The sequence below is a fragment of the Manis javanica genome, chromosome 14 (genome assembly GCF_040802235.1).
Source record: "Manis javanica isolate MJ-LG chromosome 14, MJ_LKY, whole genome shotgun sequence".
NCBI classification, from domain to species: domain Eukaryota; kingdom Metazoa; phylum Chordata; class Mammalia; order Pholidota; family Manidae; genus Manis; species Manis javanica.
Window position 1 is genome coordinate 82,550,226 of NC_133169.1, and position 19,037 is coordinate 82,569,262.

General features: G+C 38.9%; 1 protein-coding gene and 1 pseudogene across 1 annotated transcript; one reads left to right on the top strand and one right to left on the bottom strand.

The window, feature by feature from the left end:
* Window positions 1-1,771: 1,771 nt before the first annotated feature.
* Window positions 1,772-12,340, top strand: CAMLG (calcium modulating ligand). Its single transcript, XM_017642119.3, has 4 exons — window positions 1,772-2,097; window positions 4,071-4,531; window positions 6,158-6,223; window positions 10,665-12,340. Exons 1-4 carry the CDS (start codon window positions 1,926-1,928, stop codon window positions 10,854-10,856), a joined length of 891 nt encoding a protein of 296 aa, XP_017497608.2. The 5' UTR covers window positions 1,772-1,925; the 3' UTR covers window positions 10,857-12,340.
* Window positions 12,341-15,786: 3,446 nt separating this feature from the next.
* Window positions 15,787-18,012, bottom strand: LOC108384861 (septin-7 pseudogene; annotated as a pseudogene).
* Between the last annotated feature and the right edge of the window lie 1,025 nt (window positions 18,013-19,037).

Here is a 19,037-nt window from a genome sequence, read left to right on the forward strand (position 1 = left end):
ACCATGGAAATAAAGTTGGGTATAACACTTTTACCCCCAAGAACATTTTACTGTAATTTCTTTGGTCACATTGAATCCATAGTGAACTTGCCCGGGGCTGAAACCTATTGGCAAGACAGATGGCAATTTAAATAGAATGGACAGGGAGGGTTTCTCTGGGACAATCTTAAACAAAGACGTGAGGAACTCCTGGAACAAACTGTTAGGCAGCAAAATAGATATGAGCAGGGTGGAAAAAGAACAAGGTCGGTAAAACCCCCTAGAAAGGACTCCGTTAACCAGTTAATACTAGAAAGCCAGAAAAGAGAGTTAATCACTTAAAGCTCAAAAGGTCAGGAGCAATTTGGCCTTGAATGTTTGAATATTCCCCAGATAAAGAGAAATATCTCAGTGTGGGTAAAATTGTAATACTTCCGGAAAATCTCCCCTGGCTTTAGTACATCTGCCTATCAACAGGCATTCAGAGGTGGAAAGAAGTACGGCTTTCCTGCATTTGCATCATTCCTCAGGGGCGGAGAGAAGTTTATCTCCATATCAATGGATAATTAACTGGGTAAGGAGGGCTTATCTGTACCTGAGAGGTGAGGGAAGGGCCAGTTTTGCTTCTGCTGGAGCAGGTAAAAGAGAAGGGCCTGGACTGCATTTTGTAAGCAATAAGCAGATTTTAAACTTTATTTCTCCCTTTGACTGATCTCGGTTTTTAGAGGTATTTTGCCCCGGGATTTCCTCCCCCGGGACTTACACTCAGCATAACCCATATCTTCATTGTGTCAATTAGATCATGTGCCATTGTAAAATTTACTTTAGCCTGCCTGCTGAAAGGCCCAGATACATAAACGGCATGAGACAGGAGGATCTCACCTAAAAGCAAAAATTATATTTAAAAAAATCCAGGAAGAAATAAGATCCTTAACATACCACGTTTAGCAAAAAAATTATAACTTGGCCCATCCTGAGGGGCATGGCAAGTGGTCTTGATATGCCCCCAGACCAAAAAAGCTGCTATTCTGGGAAGAAATCAGCAGTGAATTTAACATTACTTTTGCAGAATTACTTGGACAACTAATCAAAAGAAAGATGTAATGCCTCAACAAGGATGAACATTTGGGACCACTTAACAAGTCCACAGCCCTAGCCCTTTGAAAATCCTCAACCGCCTATAAAACCCCAGACCCTAAAACCTTAGGGGCACCTCTTCTGAGGTAGCACACACTCTCCCTTCTCTGAGTGTGCACCTTTTTGCTTTTGCTTTAAATAAACCTCTCACTTATAACGTTGTGTCTCCGCGCTTTTCCAGTGGTGTCTTTATTACTTTGCTTTTTCATTCTAATCACCTTATACTCTGACTTCCCTGAGTCTCTGAACCAACTTCCCTCCAACAAAACCAGACGTTTATTTAGAAAAAGAGGCTGAAGACGAGGAGTCAGCCTTAAGGGAAATCCTTAAGCGCCACGCTACGTAAAGCGCCGCTCGCGCTGTTACGTATTCCAGTGACCTATAAACGAGGCCGCGGAAGGTCACTGGAAACCAGTGTTTACTGCTGCATCCTCCATTTTGCTTCCTGGCACTGCTCTCCCTACGTTGTCTTTGCTCCCATCCCTTTCCCGCTTGTCAGGTTGGATGTCGGTTTTCTTCACCCCGCGAGTGAAGCAGAGGCGCTTGGTGGCGAGACAAAAGAGCAGGGAGGGACAGTCGTGCGTGGGGAACGGGCGCCCAGCGTTGCCCTCATTCATGATGGCGGAGCAAGCCTCGCATTCGATCCCATGAGGCAGCGCGCGAGCTTAGTCCGCAGCTCCGGCCTTGCGCGGGCGGGGCGGGCCGAGGCTGGGCGGGGATTTCGCGCCCTGCAGTCGGGCCTGAAGTCGTGGGTGCCGCTGTGCCGCTGCGAGCACCGCTGCCGCCACTCCGTGATTGCGGAGAGGAAGATGGAGCCGGTGACCATCGCTCTTGATAGCGGGGACCGGCCGGAGGCCCCGGCGGGCTCAGGCCTGTCAGCTTCCCAGCGCCGGGCTGAGCTTCGGCGGAGAAAGCTGCTCCTGAACTCGGAGCAGCGCATCAACCGCATCATGGGCTTTCACAGGCCGGGGAGCGGCGCGGGTGAGAACCTCCCGTTTCCCTTCGGTCCCGCGCTCACACCAGAGGCTTCAGGATCGTTCCTTTCCTTTTTGCGTCTTCCTGACTTTCTGACCAAACCTGCTCTCTGACCTCATCTCTGTTCCCGCCCCTTAGGCGAATGTCCCAAGTCCACCCTTCGTAACCCCCCGACGCCTCTAGTTGCTCTCAGTTTTCCGGGGGGCTCCGTCCTGAGGTTGCCCTGCCTCCGCGACGGGCTCAGCCCTCGCCCCGGGATGCCTGTGCCGGTGCCCTCTGCCCTTTCCCTGAGACGGCCCTTCTCCCTTCGCCAGCCCCTCGCCTTCCTTGAGGGCGCACATTTGACTCCAGTTGGGCGCTGCCCGTTGTGCCTCCTGCTTTCCTCCTGCCGTCCAAATGCTTCCCCTTCTAGCGCCGTGTTTTCTTTTGCCTTGTGCTGTAACTCCTGTTGGCGCACATGAGCTTATTTTTACAAAATAGCCCCCTAGTTCTTCCTAGACTAGGGACTCTTACGGTCATATCCTAGTGTCTGTGTTGAGTGCCCTTAATACTGTCAACTGCAGGCATTCTAAAACGAGCGAAAAAAATTGGAGCGACTATTTTTTGTAGACCCCAAAAGTGGTATGTGCCCACCTGAAGTCTTTTTTCCTGGTGTGCTGGGATTGATGTCAGGAACTGCATTTAACCCTGAAGAGAGTCCTTAATTTTCCCCCAATGACATGTACAATGAGTTTCTTAAAAAAAAAAAAAATGTGAATGCTTATTGAACACTTACTATGTGCTAGTGCTAAGTAAGTTTCCCTGGAGTGCTGCCTTTAGTCACTAGTTGCAAACTCTTTAGAGCGTCGTGACTTCTGCTCTGTGGGGTCTTAGATACGTAGCTTTGAACTAGACAGTTCAAAGGTTTGTGGTGGAAGACCACCAAGAGTACTATTTCAAATTCTTCTAGAACAATAGTTAAAAGATACATTTCTTCCTTTAACAATAGGCTATTTATTATTTCCCAAAGTATTTATTGTCTTTCTCCGAGGTACGTTCTTTATTTTTTTTTACCTCGAAAATCTTAGCTGTCGGTAAAGGGTTTTTGTTTTAAACCAGAATAGCATCTTAAAACTGCCCTTAAAAACCTAGTAATGGCTTCTTGACTACAGTAGATGGATTGTGTAAATAGTAGCCTTGGGATATGCCACGCCCTGTGCTGGACTCTGTCCTGTCAAGGATTCTGGATTCAGAAATGCAGTATTAAAATACAGATTTTAAAAAGCTTTAATGGTTTCATATTTTTTAACTAAATAAACTAAAGCAGGCAATATAGTTATACTTCTGAAGGATGTATTATCTGAAAGAGATAGAGGGAACAGGTGAAAGAAAAGAGGGGGTAGATGAAAGAAAAGAGGGGGGTGCGAACTCAACAGTCCAAGCAGGTTTATTGCTGAACCTGAGAGGGACCCCTCTGTCCTGGCCAGCAGAACAAAGGAAAAGGTCTCTTAACAGGTCGAGAGGCTTTTTATGGCCTGGGTTTGGGGCGGGCTTTTTGAAGGGAGGGGTCGGCAAAGCTGGGCTTGTGGCTTGCTGACATGTCCTCTGGAGGATGCTTGTAGCCATGGTAAGATGACACCCTAGGTCTCTCTCTGATGGTGGGTGGGCTTATTTGAAAGGTGCTACTCAGGTCCAGATTCTATCATTATTCATAAAAACTTGGTCTTTGTAGGTTGCTGCATCTCCATGTTTCCCAATTTGTCCACCAGTCTTATTTTCTGCTCCCAAAGTTTGGATTATTTCTTCTGCAGGGATACTTTTTTTTCGGTGATAAATTATAAAGGTGTAGAGGAAGGAACTAGTTTATGTTTTATGCAGAACCAGTAATGATTTAGATAAAGAGACTGCCGAGTTCTAGATACAGTGGTGTATTTATTAATATTAACATGAAGGGCGTTGTCAATATGTAATACATAAGGCTTCTACATTTCTTTTCTCAGAAGAAGAAAGTCAAACAAAATCAAAACATCAGGACAGTGATAAACTGAACTCCCTCACCATTCCTTCAGTTTCAAAACGAGTAGTGATGGGTGATTCGGTGAGCACAGGAACAACTGACCAGCAGATTGGTGCGGCTGAAGTAAAAGGGACTCAGCTGGGAGACAAAATGGACTCTTTCATTAAACCACCTGAGTGCAGTAATGATGTAAGCCTTGAGCTCCGGCCGCGGAACAGAGGGGACCTGACTGCAGACACTGTCCAGAGGGGTTCTCGCCAAGGCCTAGAGCAGTACCTCTCCAGATTTGAAGAAGCAATGAAGCTAAGGAAACAGCTGATTAGTGAAAAACCCAATCAAGAGGATGGGAACACAGCAGAAGAATTTGACTCTTTTCGGATATTTAGATTGGTGGGATGTGCCCTTCTTGCTTTTGGAGTCAGAGCTTTTGTTTGCAAATACTTGGTAAGAAACATAATGGAAAGTGCAAATTGGTAATAATAATCATGAGCGCTTTTAATCCATAGAATTCATTGCGAATATTAACTTAATATTTACCAGATTGCATGGCTATTTGGAGATGTATTATAAACTGCTATTCACCTTAGTTATACAGTGAGGAGTTCCAGTTAAATACAGAGCCTAATAATAATTGCCAGGCTCTTTCTACCTTCTGAGTGCTTTACATTTATTAATTCATTTAACCTCATCCTTATAACTAGGTATGTTTGAATCTGTTTTTAGATGAGGGAATGAAGACTCAGAGGCTAGGTCATTTACCCAAGGTCACACAGCTGCTAACTGGCATAATGGAAAGTGCAAATCGGTAATAATGAGTGCTGAGATTAAATCTTGGCAGTTTCAATCCAAGACCAAAGGGTTAAGTACTTAGGTATACTATATATTAATTACCACTTTTCAAGCAATTTGAAACATTAAAATGTAGTTCCTGTCGTCCTGAACATTAGGTAAATTTTCTGTGGTTCAGAAGGCATTTCAGCATTTTGTAACGTAGTGTTTCCATAATGGCAGTTCCTGCCTGTTGTGCCCTCATGTGCCAGTGGCTGGCTCTTCCTAATCAGTTCGGATATACTGGTTGTTTTCCGGTATGTGGAGGAGTGAAGAAAAGCATAGTTCATAGTTCAGTGTCTTCCGCTTTAAGGTATTTCCACTCTGCAGACATTTTAAGAATACCTACCAAATACTAGGCACATAAGATAATTAAGGTTTGTACTATTAAAAAGTTTTTAAAATTTTTTTACGCAAATATTTTCTTAAAGAGAATCTGTTACATAGGTTTTTTTTAACTGATGGGAAATGTCATAGCTTTCAGCATTTAGAGATGTGTAACTGCTTTTTTTCTCATGTAGGTTGCTGTATGCTTTCATGCATTTAAAAATGATGTCATATTTTTGTGCCTTGTTTTCATGTGAGGGTTTTTTTTTTGGGCTTTCTGGTTTTCCTTGGTATCAGATTTTCAACTGTCATTTCTCAGTCCTCTGCTCTACTTCCATCTAGTAATACTTGCTTCTTCACTCCCTTTGTATTTTTATTATTAGAAATAAATGTAAGTTAAGTATTACTTTGATCTTTTCGATTTTACTGTGTGGAAAGCAAGATAACCAAGCCATTTTATCTATACTAATAATCACTTGATCACTTGTTGTTTGAAGGCCAGAAATGTGCTATATGAATTTCTTGCCCCAAAGTGAGGAATGTATGGCATCTATTTTGAGTTCTGGGCCTCCTTTTATGTGTGCTTTTAAATCGCCATCTAATTAGCTCTAGATGAGTGCGATGTAACTGCAGCATGGTACCTGTCTGTCAACCACTGAATACTTTAAATCATTTAAAAGGTAAGTGTTTATGAGAGAAGACATTTTTGGGGATATTAAAAGACCGACTTGAGAAACATATTTTATGATAAAACCTTTCATCTTCCTGCAGAAACAATACTATTTTCAGCTGCTAAAATTAAAGATTTCATTAACAATTTTATTTTGTTAGGAATTTTATAGCTGCTATTAAGTTTGGTTTATCTTCTCTGAATGATTATGTTGGAAATATATAATTTTATCTTTATCTTCACAGTCCATATTTGCTCCATTTCTTACTTTACAACTTGCGTACATGGGACTATACAAATATTTTCCCAAGGTAAACTAATTTTTTTTCTAAGTTATAGTGACATATTTAGATTGATGACTAGATAATTTTGTAAAATTAAAAAAATTTAATCATGCTTACAAGAAGAGACTAGCAGTTACCAAAGGGATAGGTGTAGGGAAGGTGGGTGGGGAGGGAGGGAGAAGGGGATTAAGGGACATTATGATTGACACACCTAAGGTAGGGGGGTCACAGGGCAGGCAGTATAGCACAGAGAAGACAAGTAGTGACTCTATAGCATCATACTACGCTGATGGACAGTGACTGCAATGGGGTATGGTGGGGGACTTGATAATATGGGTGAATGTAGTAACCATAATGTTCTTCATTTGAAACCTTCATATTATATATCAATGATAACTTAATAAAAAATAAAACAAAAAATTTAGTCATACTTATGGTTTAAACCTTCAGACCTTTTGTTTGTAATGAGTTCAGAAAGTAATTAGAAATTCTACAGCCATTTGATATTGCCATAACATTTTTATTGTATTTTACAAAAAATACTGGACTACTATGTATTAGGGGAAAAGCTTCAGGACAGACTTTGAATAGTACTTGACTAAAAAAGTGTAATTATTTAGTAAACTTCACAATACGTTTGTTAATAATAGAGAAAATTAACTTAAAAAGGAGTTCAGTTATCTTATTACACTTTTGCTTTTACCATTAATGTATTGTATCTTTATTGTGAAAGGCCTGATAGATAAATATTTTGGCCAAAATTGCAGAACACAGTCATGGGGTGTGTGAGTGTTTACCTGTTCTGCTTGACTCCAGATGTATACAGTTTTATGGGGCTGTCATAGAAGATAACCTAACTTGTGTGAGTTTTTGTGAGTTTTTTTAGTTGTGAAAAATGGCTACTTGGCTGTTTGCTTAGTCATTTGTAATGCCTTGGTAGACCTCGTGTGTTTTTTTGTTTTGTTTTTTACTTAAGTATCATTCATATACAATTTTATGATGGTTTCAAATACACAACACAGTGGTTCAACATTCATCCATATTATCAAGTCCCCATCCACTCCATTGTGATCACTATCAATGTAGTAAGATGTTACAGTCATTAATTATATTCTCTGTGCTGTACTACCGTCCCCGTAACCTACCTATGTTGTGATTGTGAATTATTATGTCCCTTAATCCCTTCTCCCTCTCCCACCCCTCCCCCTTGGTAACCACTAGTCCCTTTTTGGTGTCTGTGAGTCCACTGCTATTCTGTTCTTTCTGTTTTGCTTTGTTGTTATACTCCACAAATGAGTTAAATCATTTGATATTTGCCTCTCTTCACCTGGCTTATTTCACTGAGCATGATACCCTCTAGCTCCATCCATGTTGCTGCAAATGGGAGGATTTCTTTTCTTTTTATGGCTGCATGATATTCCATGGTGTCTGTGTACTACATCTTCTTTATTCATTCATCTATTGACAGGTTGCTTCCGTATCTTGGCTATTGTAAGTAGTGCAGCAATAAACATAGGGGTGCATATGTCTTTTTGAATCAGGGATCTTGGTTTCTTTGGGTAAATTCTTAGGAGTGGAATTACTAGGTCAAATAGTATTTCTATTTTTAGTTTTTTGAGGGACCTCCATATTGCTTGCTCTCCACACGGTTGATGAATCAGTTTACATTCCCACCACCACAGTATAGGAGGGCTCCCCTTTGTCTGCATCCTTGCCAGCATTTGTTGTTTATTGTCTTTTGGATAATGGCCATTCTAATTGGTGTAAGGTGATATCTCACTGTGGTTTTAATTTGCATTTCCCTGACTAGTGATGTGTAGCATCTTTTCATGTGCCTGTTGTCCATCTCTATTTCTTCTTTGGAGAAGTGTCTGTTCAAGAGCTTGTGTGTGTTTAATGGCTTAGAGACAGAGAGTTTGAGGGGTCAGATAGGTGAAGTACAGAGGATGAGTAAAGAAAGAAATTTAATTTTGTTTTTAAATTTATTTGTGGGGGTGATATAGATGTATATTTATTAACCCCCCAAAAAATAATTTTAATTAAAACATTTGTTTAGAAATTTGATTGTAGTTTTGCAATAGCAAGAGTTTGGATTCAGCCTAAATGTCTACTAACAAGTGACTAATTAGAAAAATTATGACATATCCATTCACAATGATGCTTTCCATGTACTGATAATGATAACCTTACCAAGAAATAATAAGAAAAAAAGCCAAAATACAGGGTAATATCCATACTGTACTCATTTTTTTATAAAAAAAAAATAATAGGTTTTATTTTGCTTGTTGTGTATATGAAGAAACTGGAAGAATATTACATGAAACTATTGACAATGGTTATTTATGATAAGAGTGTGTATGTGAGAGGGGAGAGTAAGGGAAGGGAGACCACTGTGTACCTTTTCAACAAAACATTTTATCACAGTTTTTAAACACAGATGTAATTAACATTTTGTTCTGTTTATCATGTTTTCAATTTTCTATCCATTTTCAGTACTTTTTTTTCTTGGTGCATTTCAAAGTATGTCACAGATGTAGACATCAGTACACTTTACCCCTACACATTTCAGCTTGCATATCATTGACTATAATTCAGTGTTTGTTTATGGTTCTTTGTCTTTGAGGTAAAATTTTCATATAGTGAAGCACACTCATCTTTAGTATAACAGTTAATAAGTTACAACACCTTGTGAAATCCAAATCCTTTCAAGGTTTAGAACATTGCTGTCAGTCAGGAAGTTACATCATGACCCTTTCTGGACACCCTCAGCTCCTATATGTACTGAAGGTCTGCGTTTCTTTTTCTCACTGTGGGTTCCTTTGCCTGTTTTATACTTCATATAAGTGAGATTGTTCCTGTACATACTATTTTTGAGATTTATCCATATTGCTGAGTGTATCAGTTCATTTTCTTCTCCCTCCTTCCATTTTTTTTGGCTAAATAATATTCCATTGTATAAATATATCCATTTGTTTATCTAATCTGCTGGTGGACATTTTTGTTTCCAGTTTTTGATAGATTATTACTAAAGCAGCTAAGAACTTTCTTGTATGAGTCTTTTTGTGGACCATAAACTTTTATTTATTTTGGTTTAACTATAGCTTTTTATATTTTTAAAACTTTTGAACCATGTGACTGGATTTGGTGATACCAAATCAAGAAAATGAAAATTCAGCCTTGAATCTCTTAAAAAATGTGACTAGAAAATTATATTAGAAAATAAATGCTTGGTGATAAATTGCAAGTGTAATCAAAGTGTGATTCCTTTGCATGGCAATTAGGACTCTGCAGAATGTTCCTATGATTGTTACTCACTGTCCTCCAGTCTACCAAACACTTGTGACTTTTATTGTCATGAAACTTAACCATACAGTAAGATTTCTCCTCTTCTGCCCATTGCTCATTCTTTTTTTTTTTTTTTTTTTTTTGAGAGGGCATCTCTCATATTTATTGATCAAATGGTTGTTAACAACAATAAAATTCTGGATCGGGGACTCAATGCTCAATGCACAATCATCAATCCACCCCAAGCCTAATTCTCGTCAGTCTCCAATCTTCTGAAGCATAACGAACAAGTTCTTACATGGTGAATAAATTCTTACATAGTGAATAAGTTCTTACATGGTGAACAGTACAAGGGCAGTCATCACAGAAACTTTCGGTTTTGATCACGCATTATGAACTATAAACAATCAGGTCAAATATGAGTATTCGTTTGATTTTTATACTTGATTTATATGTGAATCCCACATTTCTCCCTTATTATTATTATTATTATTATTTTTAATAAAATGCTGAAGTGGTAGGTAGATGCAAGGTAAAGGTAGAAAAACATAGTTTAGTGTTGTAAGAGAGCAAATGTAGATGATCAGGTGTGTGCCTGTACAATTGCTCATTCTTGAAGGCCTTTTTCTTAGTGTTGTTAGTAGGCAATCTTATGTTGGTTTCATATGTACATCACAGTGGTTCAAGGGTCCTCTTGATCAATCACATGGTGATTGAAGGCCTGTTTTTAATTCCACTTGCTCCTGAAATCCTTCCTGTGCTTTATTCATAAAACCCTGGAGTAATTTCTGTCTTGTTTGAGACACTATACCACACGTTATCCATGTTATATATCTTAGCAATTATGTCATGTCTATGTTTTTCCTGTTTTCACCTTGTGCTGTTGTGTATATGCTAAATTGTTATTTATGTTTTGCCCCCCCAAATAAGACTGTTTTTTAAATTTTTGATAGCAAGAATGGTCTTCCCTACCACCCAGTAGTTTACTGCTTTACATATTAATATGCTCAGTAAATATGTGTTGATACATTATTGATTGATGTTTTGAAATTTTAGTAACAGTTTTGAAATAAAGTGAAAATCGCAGCACTGGCAATGTTTTTATAGAGCTTAAGTAGTCTTCGGAAAGCTGTAAGATTTACAAATTTATAAATTACAGATTTATAAATCTATCTTTGTACAGGGTGAAAAGAAGATTAAGACAACAGTCCTAACAGCTGCACTTCTGTTATCTGGGATTCCTGCTGAAGTGATAAATCGTTCAATGGATACCTATAGCAAAATGGGCGAAGTTTTCACAGATCTCTGTGTCTACTTTTTCACTTTTATCTTTTGTCATGAATTGCTTGATTATTGGGGTTCTGAAGTACCATGAAGCCTGCAGAATTCAGAAGGCAGAAGCTCACAAACAATTTTTCTTCTACACTCAGTGTCTCTAAAGTAAGCAAATTGTTTACACCTTTATGTAATTCTTCTGCAAAACCACTTAAAGTGGAATGGCAGATTCCCCGATTTATTTATTTTTTTCAAACAAGTTGGAAGTTTATTTCTCTCTCATGATGCAGCGCAGAATTTGGCAGGCAGTCATGGCAGGTAGGTCTCTGTCCTGTAAGGTCGTTAGAAACCCAGTTGTTTTCCTTATGTAGATTTCATTAGGATATTTTGGCCTGACAGTACCCCAAAACTCAACTCACTCTGCACACTCAGTAAGGTGATTTGTTAAATATTATCTGGAGTAGTTTCTAGATGGGTTACAGGATTAATTTAATGGCTCAACAATGCTATTAAGAAATAGGTTTCTTCCATTTTCTGCTCTTCCATGCCCAGTACATCCTCTTTAGTGAAGACTCCTCACAGTTCCACAATTTCGGGAGTACAACACAGCTATGGCAATATCCAGTAGCAGATGAGGGAATGTTTTCCTGCAACATCTTTTTTTTTAAGTTATTGAAGGCCCCCTCCCATCCCATTGCAGTCCCTGTCCATCAGTGTAGTAAGATGCCCCAGAGTCACTATTTGCCTTCTCTGTGCTACACTGTCTTCCTCATGATCCCTCCCACACCATGTGTGCCAATCATAATACCCCTCAATCCCCTTCTCCCTCCCCACCCGGCAGGTTCCCTGATTTAAAAGGGTTGAGTTTGTATTAATACTGATAGTGAAGAATAGAGCATCAGTGTCAATTGATTTTTCTTGTTTAATTAGAATTCCTAGTTTACACCTTTCCCTAACTTCTCAGATTTGTAATTTCCTTTTTTGAGGCTAAGCTAGTGCGTTTAGGAGAGCAGGTGAACATGGTCCCAGTCAGGCCCAAGGATTGCGTCTTGTGTTTGTGGTGGTCTGTCCTGAGAAGTGGAGCCATTTTAAAAATAAAATGAAAGAAACTGAATTGTCTAATGTTAAGTCTGCACATTTACCTCATAAGGGCTGAATAAAGTAGCCAAATTAATCTCATTGAGTATCTTTATTTTTACTCCAGCACAGATATTTAATGGAAGAAATGATTAATATTCATACTTGTGAAATTAATATTCATGAAATCTTTATTTTAACTTAGGAAAATTTTCATTACCAAACTCAGAATTGGAAATTTTCATTTTTTAATTTTCAGTTTTCCAAAGTATCTTTTTGGAGTAGAATGATTAGATATAAAAATGTAATTTGAAAAATTGACGTATGCAACCTAAAAGCATTAATACCCTTTTAACTAGATAATACTACCATATTTGGAAGGTTTGTCTTCTTGAGTATAAAACATGAGTGTTATATTGCTTGGAATTACATTTCCTTACAGATTTTTGTATGGTCTATTTGCTTAATCCTTGTGATATTAAAAACATAACATACTTTTTAACTTTACTCACCAGGTCTTGATTATTGTCATTTTATTTTGAACCAAAATAATGGAGAGTAAGCGTAATAGTAAAGTCTGGGCCTCTGGCTTAGGATAAGATTGCAAGCACACATTTTTCCTGTTGCTTTTCTGTAAGATTTCTTTAAGATTGGGAAGCATCCTTGGATTTGTCAACTCTCCCCAGTTCCTGGGAAGACACTAGTGGTCCTCAATTACTCTTATTTACTTTTTTTGTTTTTTAAAAATAAAGGCCCCATTTAGTCACTTCACAGTTTTAGTAATTGTAGATCATTGTTATATAAACTTCAAAGAGCAAAGAGATTATCTGTAACATATAGATGCTACTTTTCTACTTCAGCTGATCATTTGCTTAGATGTGTTGCATAATACCAGCTGGAAATGGAAGTTTCTTAGTGTTGGGATAGTAAAAAGATTTTTCAATTTAGAAATTTCAGGGACTTGAAAGGTATATGGGTTAAACCTAGATTGGTAAGTGACATTTTTTTGACCTGTAGCTTTTTAGTCTTGATAGTTGTATAAATCGACATGTGTGCATCATAATTGGTATTAAAAAAATCAAGAGGGGTAGGAGATACTCAGAACTGAGTTAATTAGAATCAAAATCTGCTTTGGAAGCCAGGCAGTTTGTTACAAGTGATGTATTTGAGATACAGTGGATTATAATTACTTTCACCTGTGCTAATGGATAATGCAGCTGCTGCTAGGATATAGATGTGCTATGAACTTATCCATAGTATATTGTAAACATAAGCATTTATGCCAGACAGAATTGTCATGTATGTTCTCTTAAAGGCGTTGGGAATGAAGTACAGGCATACCTCAGAGATACTGCAGGTTTGTTTCCAGACCACCACAATAAAACGAGCACCACAAAGTGAGACGAATTGTTTGGTTTCTCAGTGCATATAAAAGTTATTTGCACTACACTGTAATCTAGTAAGTGTAATAGCATGTCTAAAGAAACAATGTATATTTATGAAACCATAAAACTCTTAGAAAAAAATATAGGCAAAAATCTCTTGTACATAATCATGAGCAACTTCTTCATGAACATCTCTCCCCAGGCAAGGGAAACAAAAGCAAAAATGAACAAGTGGGATTATATCAAACTAAAAAGCTGTACAGGAAAGGACACCAGTAGAACAAAAAGACATCCTACAGTATGGGAGAATATATTCATAAATGACAGATCCGATAAGGGGTTGACATCCAAATTATATAAAGAGCTCACACACCTCAACAAACAAAGCAAATAATCCAATTAAAAAATGGGCAGAGGAAGTGAACAGACCCTTGTCCAAAGAAGAAATTCAGATGGCCAACAGGCACATTAAAAGATGCTCCACATTACTAATCATCAGAGAAATGCAAATTAAAACCACAATGAGATACCACCTCACACCAGTTAGGATGGCCTACATCCAAAAAACAACTACAAATGTTGGCGAGGATGTGGAAAAAGAGGAACCCTCACACACTGCTGGTGGGAATGTAAACTAGTTCAACCATTGTGGAAAGCAGTATGGAGGTTCCTCAAAAAACTCAAATACAATTTGACCCAGGAAAAACACTCCTAGGAATTTACCCTGAGAATGCAGGAGCCCAGTTTGAAAAACACATGCACCCCTATGTTTATTGCAGCACTATTTACAATAACCAAGAAATGGAAGCAACCTAAGTGTCTATCAGTAGATGAATGGATAAAGAAGATGTGGCATATATACACAATGAAATATTCAGCCTTAAGAAAACAAATCCTACCATTTGTTTGGATGGAGCTAGAGGGTATTTTGCTCAGTGAAATAAGCCAGGTGGAGAAAGGCAAGTACCAAATGATTTCACTCATCTGTGGAGTATAAGAACAAAGAAAAAACTGAAGGAACGAAACAGCAGCAGACACAAAACCCAAGAATGGACTAACAGTTACCAAAGGTAAAGGGAATGAGGATGATGGGTGGGAAGGGACGGATAAGGGGGGAAAAAGGGGCATTATGATTAGCATACATAATGTAGCGGTGAGGGAGTGGGAAGGGACACGGGGAAAGGCAGCGTATACAGAGAAGAGAAGTGATTCTATAGCATCTTACTACGCTCATAGTGACTGTAATGGGGTATGTGGAGGGGACTTCATAATAGGGGGAGTCTAGTAACCATAATCTTCAAATAATTTTACATTAACGATATAAAAAAATGTACATACTTAATAAATATTGCTAAAAAATGCCAACCATCATCTGAGTTTTCAGTGAGTTGTAATCACATCACAGACGAGTGTAACAAATATGACGAAAGTTTGAAATGTGGGAATTACCAAAATGTGACACGGAGATACAAAGTGAACAAATACTGTTGGGAAAATGGCACTGATAGACTTGCTCACGACAGGGTCACCACAAACCTTCAATGTGTAAAAACACAGTATCTGCAAAGCAAAATAAAGTGAAGCATAATAAAACGAGAATGCCTCTAAAAAAATGCTTGGGTACCAGATACCTGGGTTCTGGTTCCAGCTTATATTCCAAAAAGATTAATGATCTAGGATTCAATTTGCTTCCCATGTCTTGATTCTCTCTCTTAAATTTGATTAGATGGACAGTTACTCTAATGGGGTTTGTGGGGGGGACTTGGTTAAGGGGGGAGCCTAGTAAACAATGTTCTTCATGTAATTGTAGATTAATGATACCAAAAAAATAAAAAATAAAAAAAATTTGATTAGTGAATAAAAGAAAAAAATTCGAGGTATGTGATTTTAAAAATTTATTCCAGCTGTGACAGCATGGCTTCATCTAGTTCCACAGCTTCAAATACCATGTATTATTACACATCCTATACAATGCTTATGACCCTTATTTCTCCAACCTGTTTCTCCCTTGAACTCCAGACACATGTGTCTGCTTATGTAATCATCATCTGTATGTCTAGTAGGCCTCTCAAACATCACATTACTAAAACAGAACCGTTGGTTTTCCCTCTCGCAAGCCCCTCCCCAAATATGCTGCTCCCATACCTTTCTCATCTAAACAAATTCACTACAATGCACCGTAGCTCTGTTCAAATCTGGGTAGTCATTTTAATTCCTCCTTTCCTTTACGGTTCACATCCACCTTATCAGTGTTATGGGAGCTGCCTCCGGAATACATCCATAATCTGACCATTTCTCAGCATCTCCACTGTTTAAGTAACTAGTGTTTCCTGTTAGACTGAAACCCGTACTCTCAGCCCATATACAAGCATTTGACGATGGTTCTGATAGCTGACTCACTAATGTCCATTCTGTCACATACTAACTAGCTCAGGTCTTCCTTACCCTGCAGACACTGCACTACTGTCACAAGTGGGAAGTAAGTCACAAAGGAAGAATGGAGGCTTGGAACCAACTTTTTTTTTTTTTTTACATCACAGCATTGTTTATTATGTGGATTTTCTACAATACAAACAAAAAAATGTATATGAATACAGCTAAATGCAGAATGGTAACTTTTTTTTCCTTTTCAAGAGGTCATGAATTCCAGTTCTAGTAAAATAGACTGCACATAGGTAGAAATAGGTTGGTTGTTAGCTTTGCAATTTTGCCTAGAAATGAACTACAAATGCATTCCCCCCCTGCTACTTACCATGAAATGTAAAAAGGGAATTAAAGGAAGGTTTTCTTTTTGGTTTCCTAACATATGAAAGATGCTATATTCTATTTTAGCAGGACCAATATATGGAAAATACCTAAATTAAATGCTATTACAGAAATGAAGCAGAAATGAGATTCTGACTAAAGAGGGTACTAAATGAGAATATATATTTAAATAATCCAAAACAAACACACAAACAAAAGGTTGTTATAAAAAAAGCTCTAGGTGCATTGTAAGCATACAGGGTTTTTTTTCCATGTGTATTTTTAAACAATGGAAGTGTCAAAAAACAGTCAACTGTTTTAGACTAAATTACATTATTGTATACGCTGCATTGAATAGAACCTTTGTATTTTATTTATTATAGAGAACCATACTTTGCATCATATTATGGCAATTTATCCTCAGTGAAAACCTTCCAGAGGAATATCCTGTAAAGAATCAAACCATCAGAACATGATTGTACAACAGTAAAATATTTTCTTGCATTAAATTGAAGACATCTGTTTAATAAAAAAGAAAAGAGAATGTAGGAAAGGTACTTAGAGCTGTTAGTTTCTAAGTACACAACACCCTAGACAATTCAAGGCATCTTAATCTCCATCAACAACAAAAAATAATTTTGTCATGCTGTTAAATCCATCATTAAGGATTAAACTGGTGCAAATTGGTCAAACGGATCCAACAAACACAGATGTCCAAGCTGGCATACTGGCCACTAATACGTAAGTGGTGGTCAATTGAGGATTTAAAAGATCTTCCCCTTCTGTTCTTTTCCAAGGTCCTTGAAGAGTTAGTTCTGTTGTTCTAAAATACGTTGTTGGGCTTCCCAGGTTTGCTTTCTCATCTTCAAACTGATGACATTTTTCCTCTAATTCTTTGTGCTGGGTTTCCAGATTCTTTTTCATTTGCTCATGGTGCCTTTGGAGCTCAGGTTCAGAGTCCAGTTCTTGAATTTTTTCTTTGACCATCATCTCAAACACCTGCTCCATCTCCATCTCCATTTTCTTCATCTTAGCTACGTGCGCCCTTTTTTCTTCTTCCATTTGTGCAAGAGGGCTCTTAGTAAGCTGCCCTTTATTCTTGTCATTATCAACTCCATTATAAGTCATAGCTGCCAGTTTTCTGCTCCAGTAGTTTTCATAGTGTACATTATTAGTGACATCTTTCAAGTCCTGCGTGTGTGTTCTTATCAACATATTTCTTAGACTTGTAAAATCACAATGTTCACCATTTTCAATTTCAGCAGCACCCCAAGGACATTGTCTTCCTCTCATCCTTTCGCCATTAAATTCAATGATAGTATTACTACCTACCACAGCAAGAGGTAAACGGTCTTTTATCTTTTTAACAAGCTTATTTTCTTCTTCATCTGACTCTGGAAACTCATATATTTTAATTTTATGTTCTTGGATTTCTTTCCTTATCTGTTTTTTAAACTGTTGGCATTCCTCTCGTGTGAGTGTGTCTGCTTTGGCAATAAGTGAAATGATATTCACTTTTTCATGCAAACGCTTCAAACTCAACATCCTATGATTTAAGTTCATGTCCTGAAGGAGCAATGAAGTATAAACAACACTGCACCCTGTTATCAGGCATCTGCCGTCTGTTCACCCGAGATTCTGCATTTAGGTAGTCCTCCAATTTACTATCAATGAGTCAATAACAGGCTGCCAGCAATTACTATTATCCACTGCATCTCCAAATCCTAGGGTATAAACTATTGTGAGCAGCAACTGAACACCACCTTCTCTGATTAAAACTTTGGATTATTCCACCTATACAGTCTTTTTTATTCTATAGAAGGACCTGGATACTCTGGAGAATACAAATCTGTGAGGAATAATGAGTTGATTAATGTTGACCTTCCCAGTCCAGATTCACCCACAACCATAAGTGTGAATTCAAACCGTCTCTTCACTGATTTTCTCTATACTTGATCTGGGAGATTTGCAAAATCCCACATGAGCCATGGTGCTGCTGTTGACGCTCCTCTCCTGAGCAGCAGCGCATCTCGAACTGACCGACATCCCCTCCCCTCCACCACCAGCCCGGGCGCCGCGCAGCCCGCCGACTCTCCAAGGCCGCCTACGCCGATTCCGCGGCGTAGCCGCCCGGCGGCGCCGCCCCGCTTACGCAGACCACTGCGGGCGGACCCCACCGAAGGCTCTCTCCTCACTCCCGCTCCCCCCTGCCCCCTCTCAGAAGGGGCTTCTTGGCCGGCTCAACTCATTTTTTAAAAGTCAGGTTTGTTGAGGTAAAGTTTACATACAGTAAAATGGATCAGTTTAAAGTGTACAGTTTGACAAAACTTGACAAAACAGACAATGACCACAATTAAAGATACAGAACTTACCTATCATCCTTAGATGTAAAACAGGACAGAGGCATGTAAAGTAAATACTAGATACTCTCCCTAACTAACATTACAGCTTTCTGCTGAAACAACTGACATTTTGGTGTTCCACTCGGTGAGTGCTTCTCAACCTTGGCTGCACTTTGGAATCACCAGAGAAGATTGAAAATTTCCAATATACAGGAAGCACTCCAGACAATTTCATGAGGATATCTGGATGGAATACATGCATTTTGTTTTTTGGGTTTTTGTTTGTTTTTAAACTTCCAAGCACAGGCCATGTTGAGAACTGTTACAATCTTACAAATGTATTTTTAGCTCTTCATTAGCTTAACTCCTACTCAATCCTCAAATCTCACCTCAAAGTTCACTTTCTTAGGGAACTCTTTCTGAACCCCTCCTCTTTGTTGGAATTTCTTATGTCTTTAGTAATGCCTATATGCCCCCCTAGATTGTAAGCAACCGGGATCTAGCATCTGCCTGACACCAGTATATACATACATTCTTGTGAGTGAGCGAGTGAATGTAGATGTTGGTGGCTTCACTTAGCGCAGGTTAAGGCCGACGCCAGTACACGGTTTGGGACAGCGAGGGGATGTACACGGCTCATCGGTGGCCCTTGCAGACACGGCCCTCCCAGGGCCCTCAGGGCTGGGCACCTCCCTCTCCCACACACCCATGCTGAGGTTTCTGCGGGGGTCC

Excerpts from the sequence above, each read along its gene's own strand:
- CAMLG (XM_017642119.3), top strand. The coding sequence starts at position 1,926 with ATGGAGCCGGTGACCATCGCTCTTGATAGCGGGGACCGGCCGGAGGCC. Across the intron at positions 2,098-4,070 it reads CAGGCCGGGGAGCGGCGCGG|AAGAAGAAAGTCAAACAAAA; the intron begins GTGAGAACCTCC and ends TTCTTTTCTCAG. Across the intron at positions 4,532-6,157 it reads CTTTTGTTTGCAAATACTTG|TCCATATTTGCTCCATTTCT; the intron begins GTAAGAAACATA and ends TTATCTTCACAG.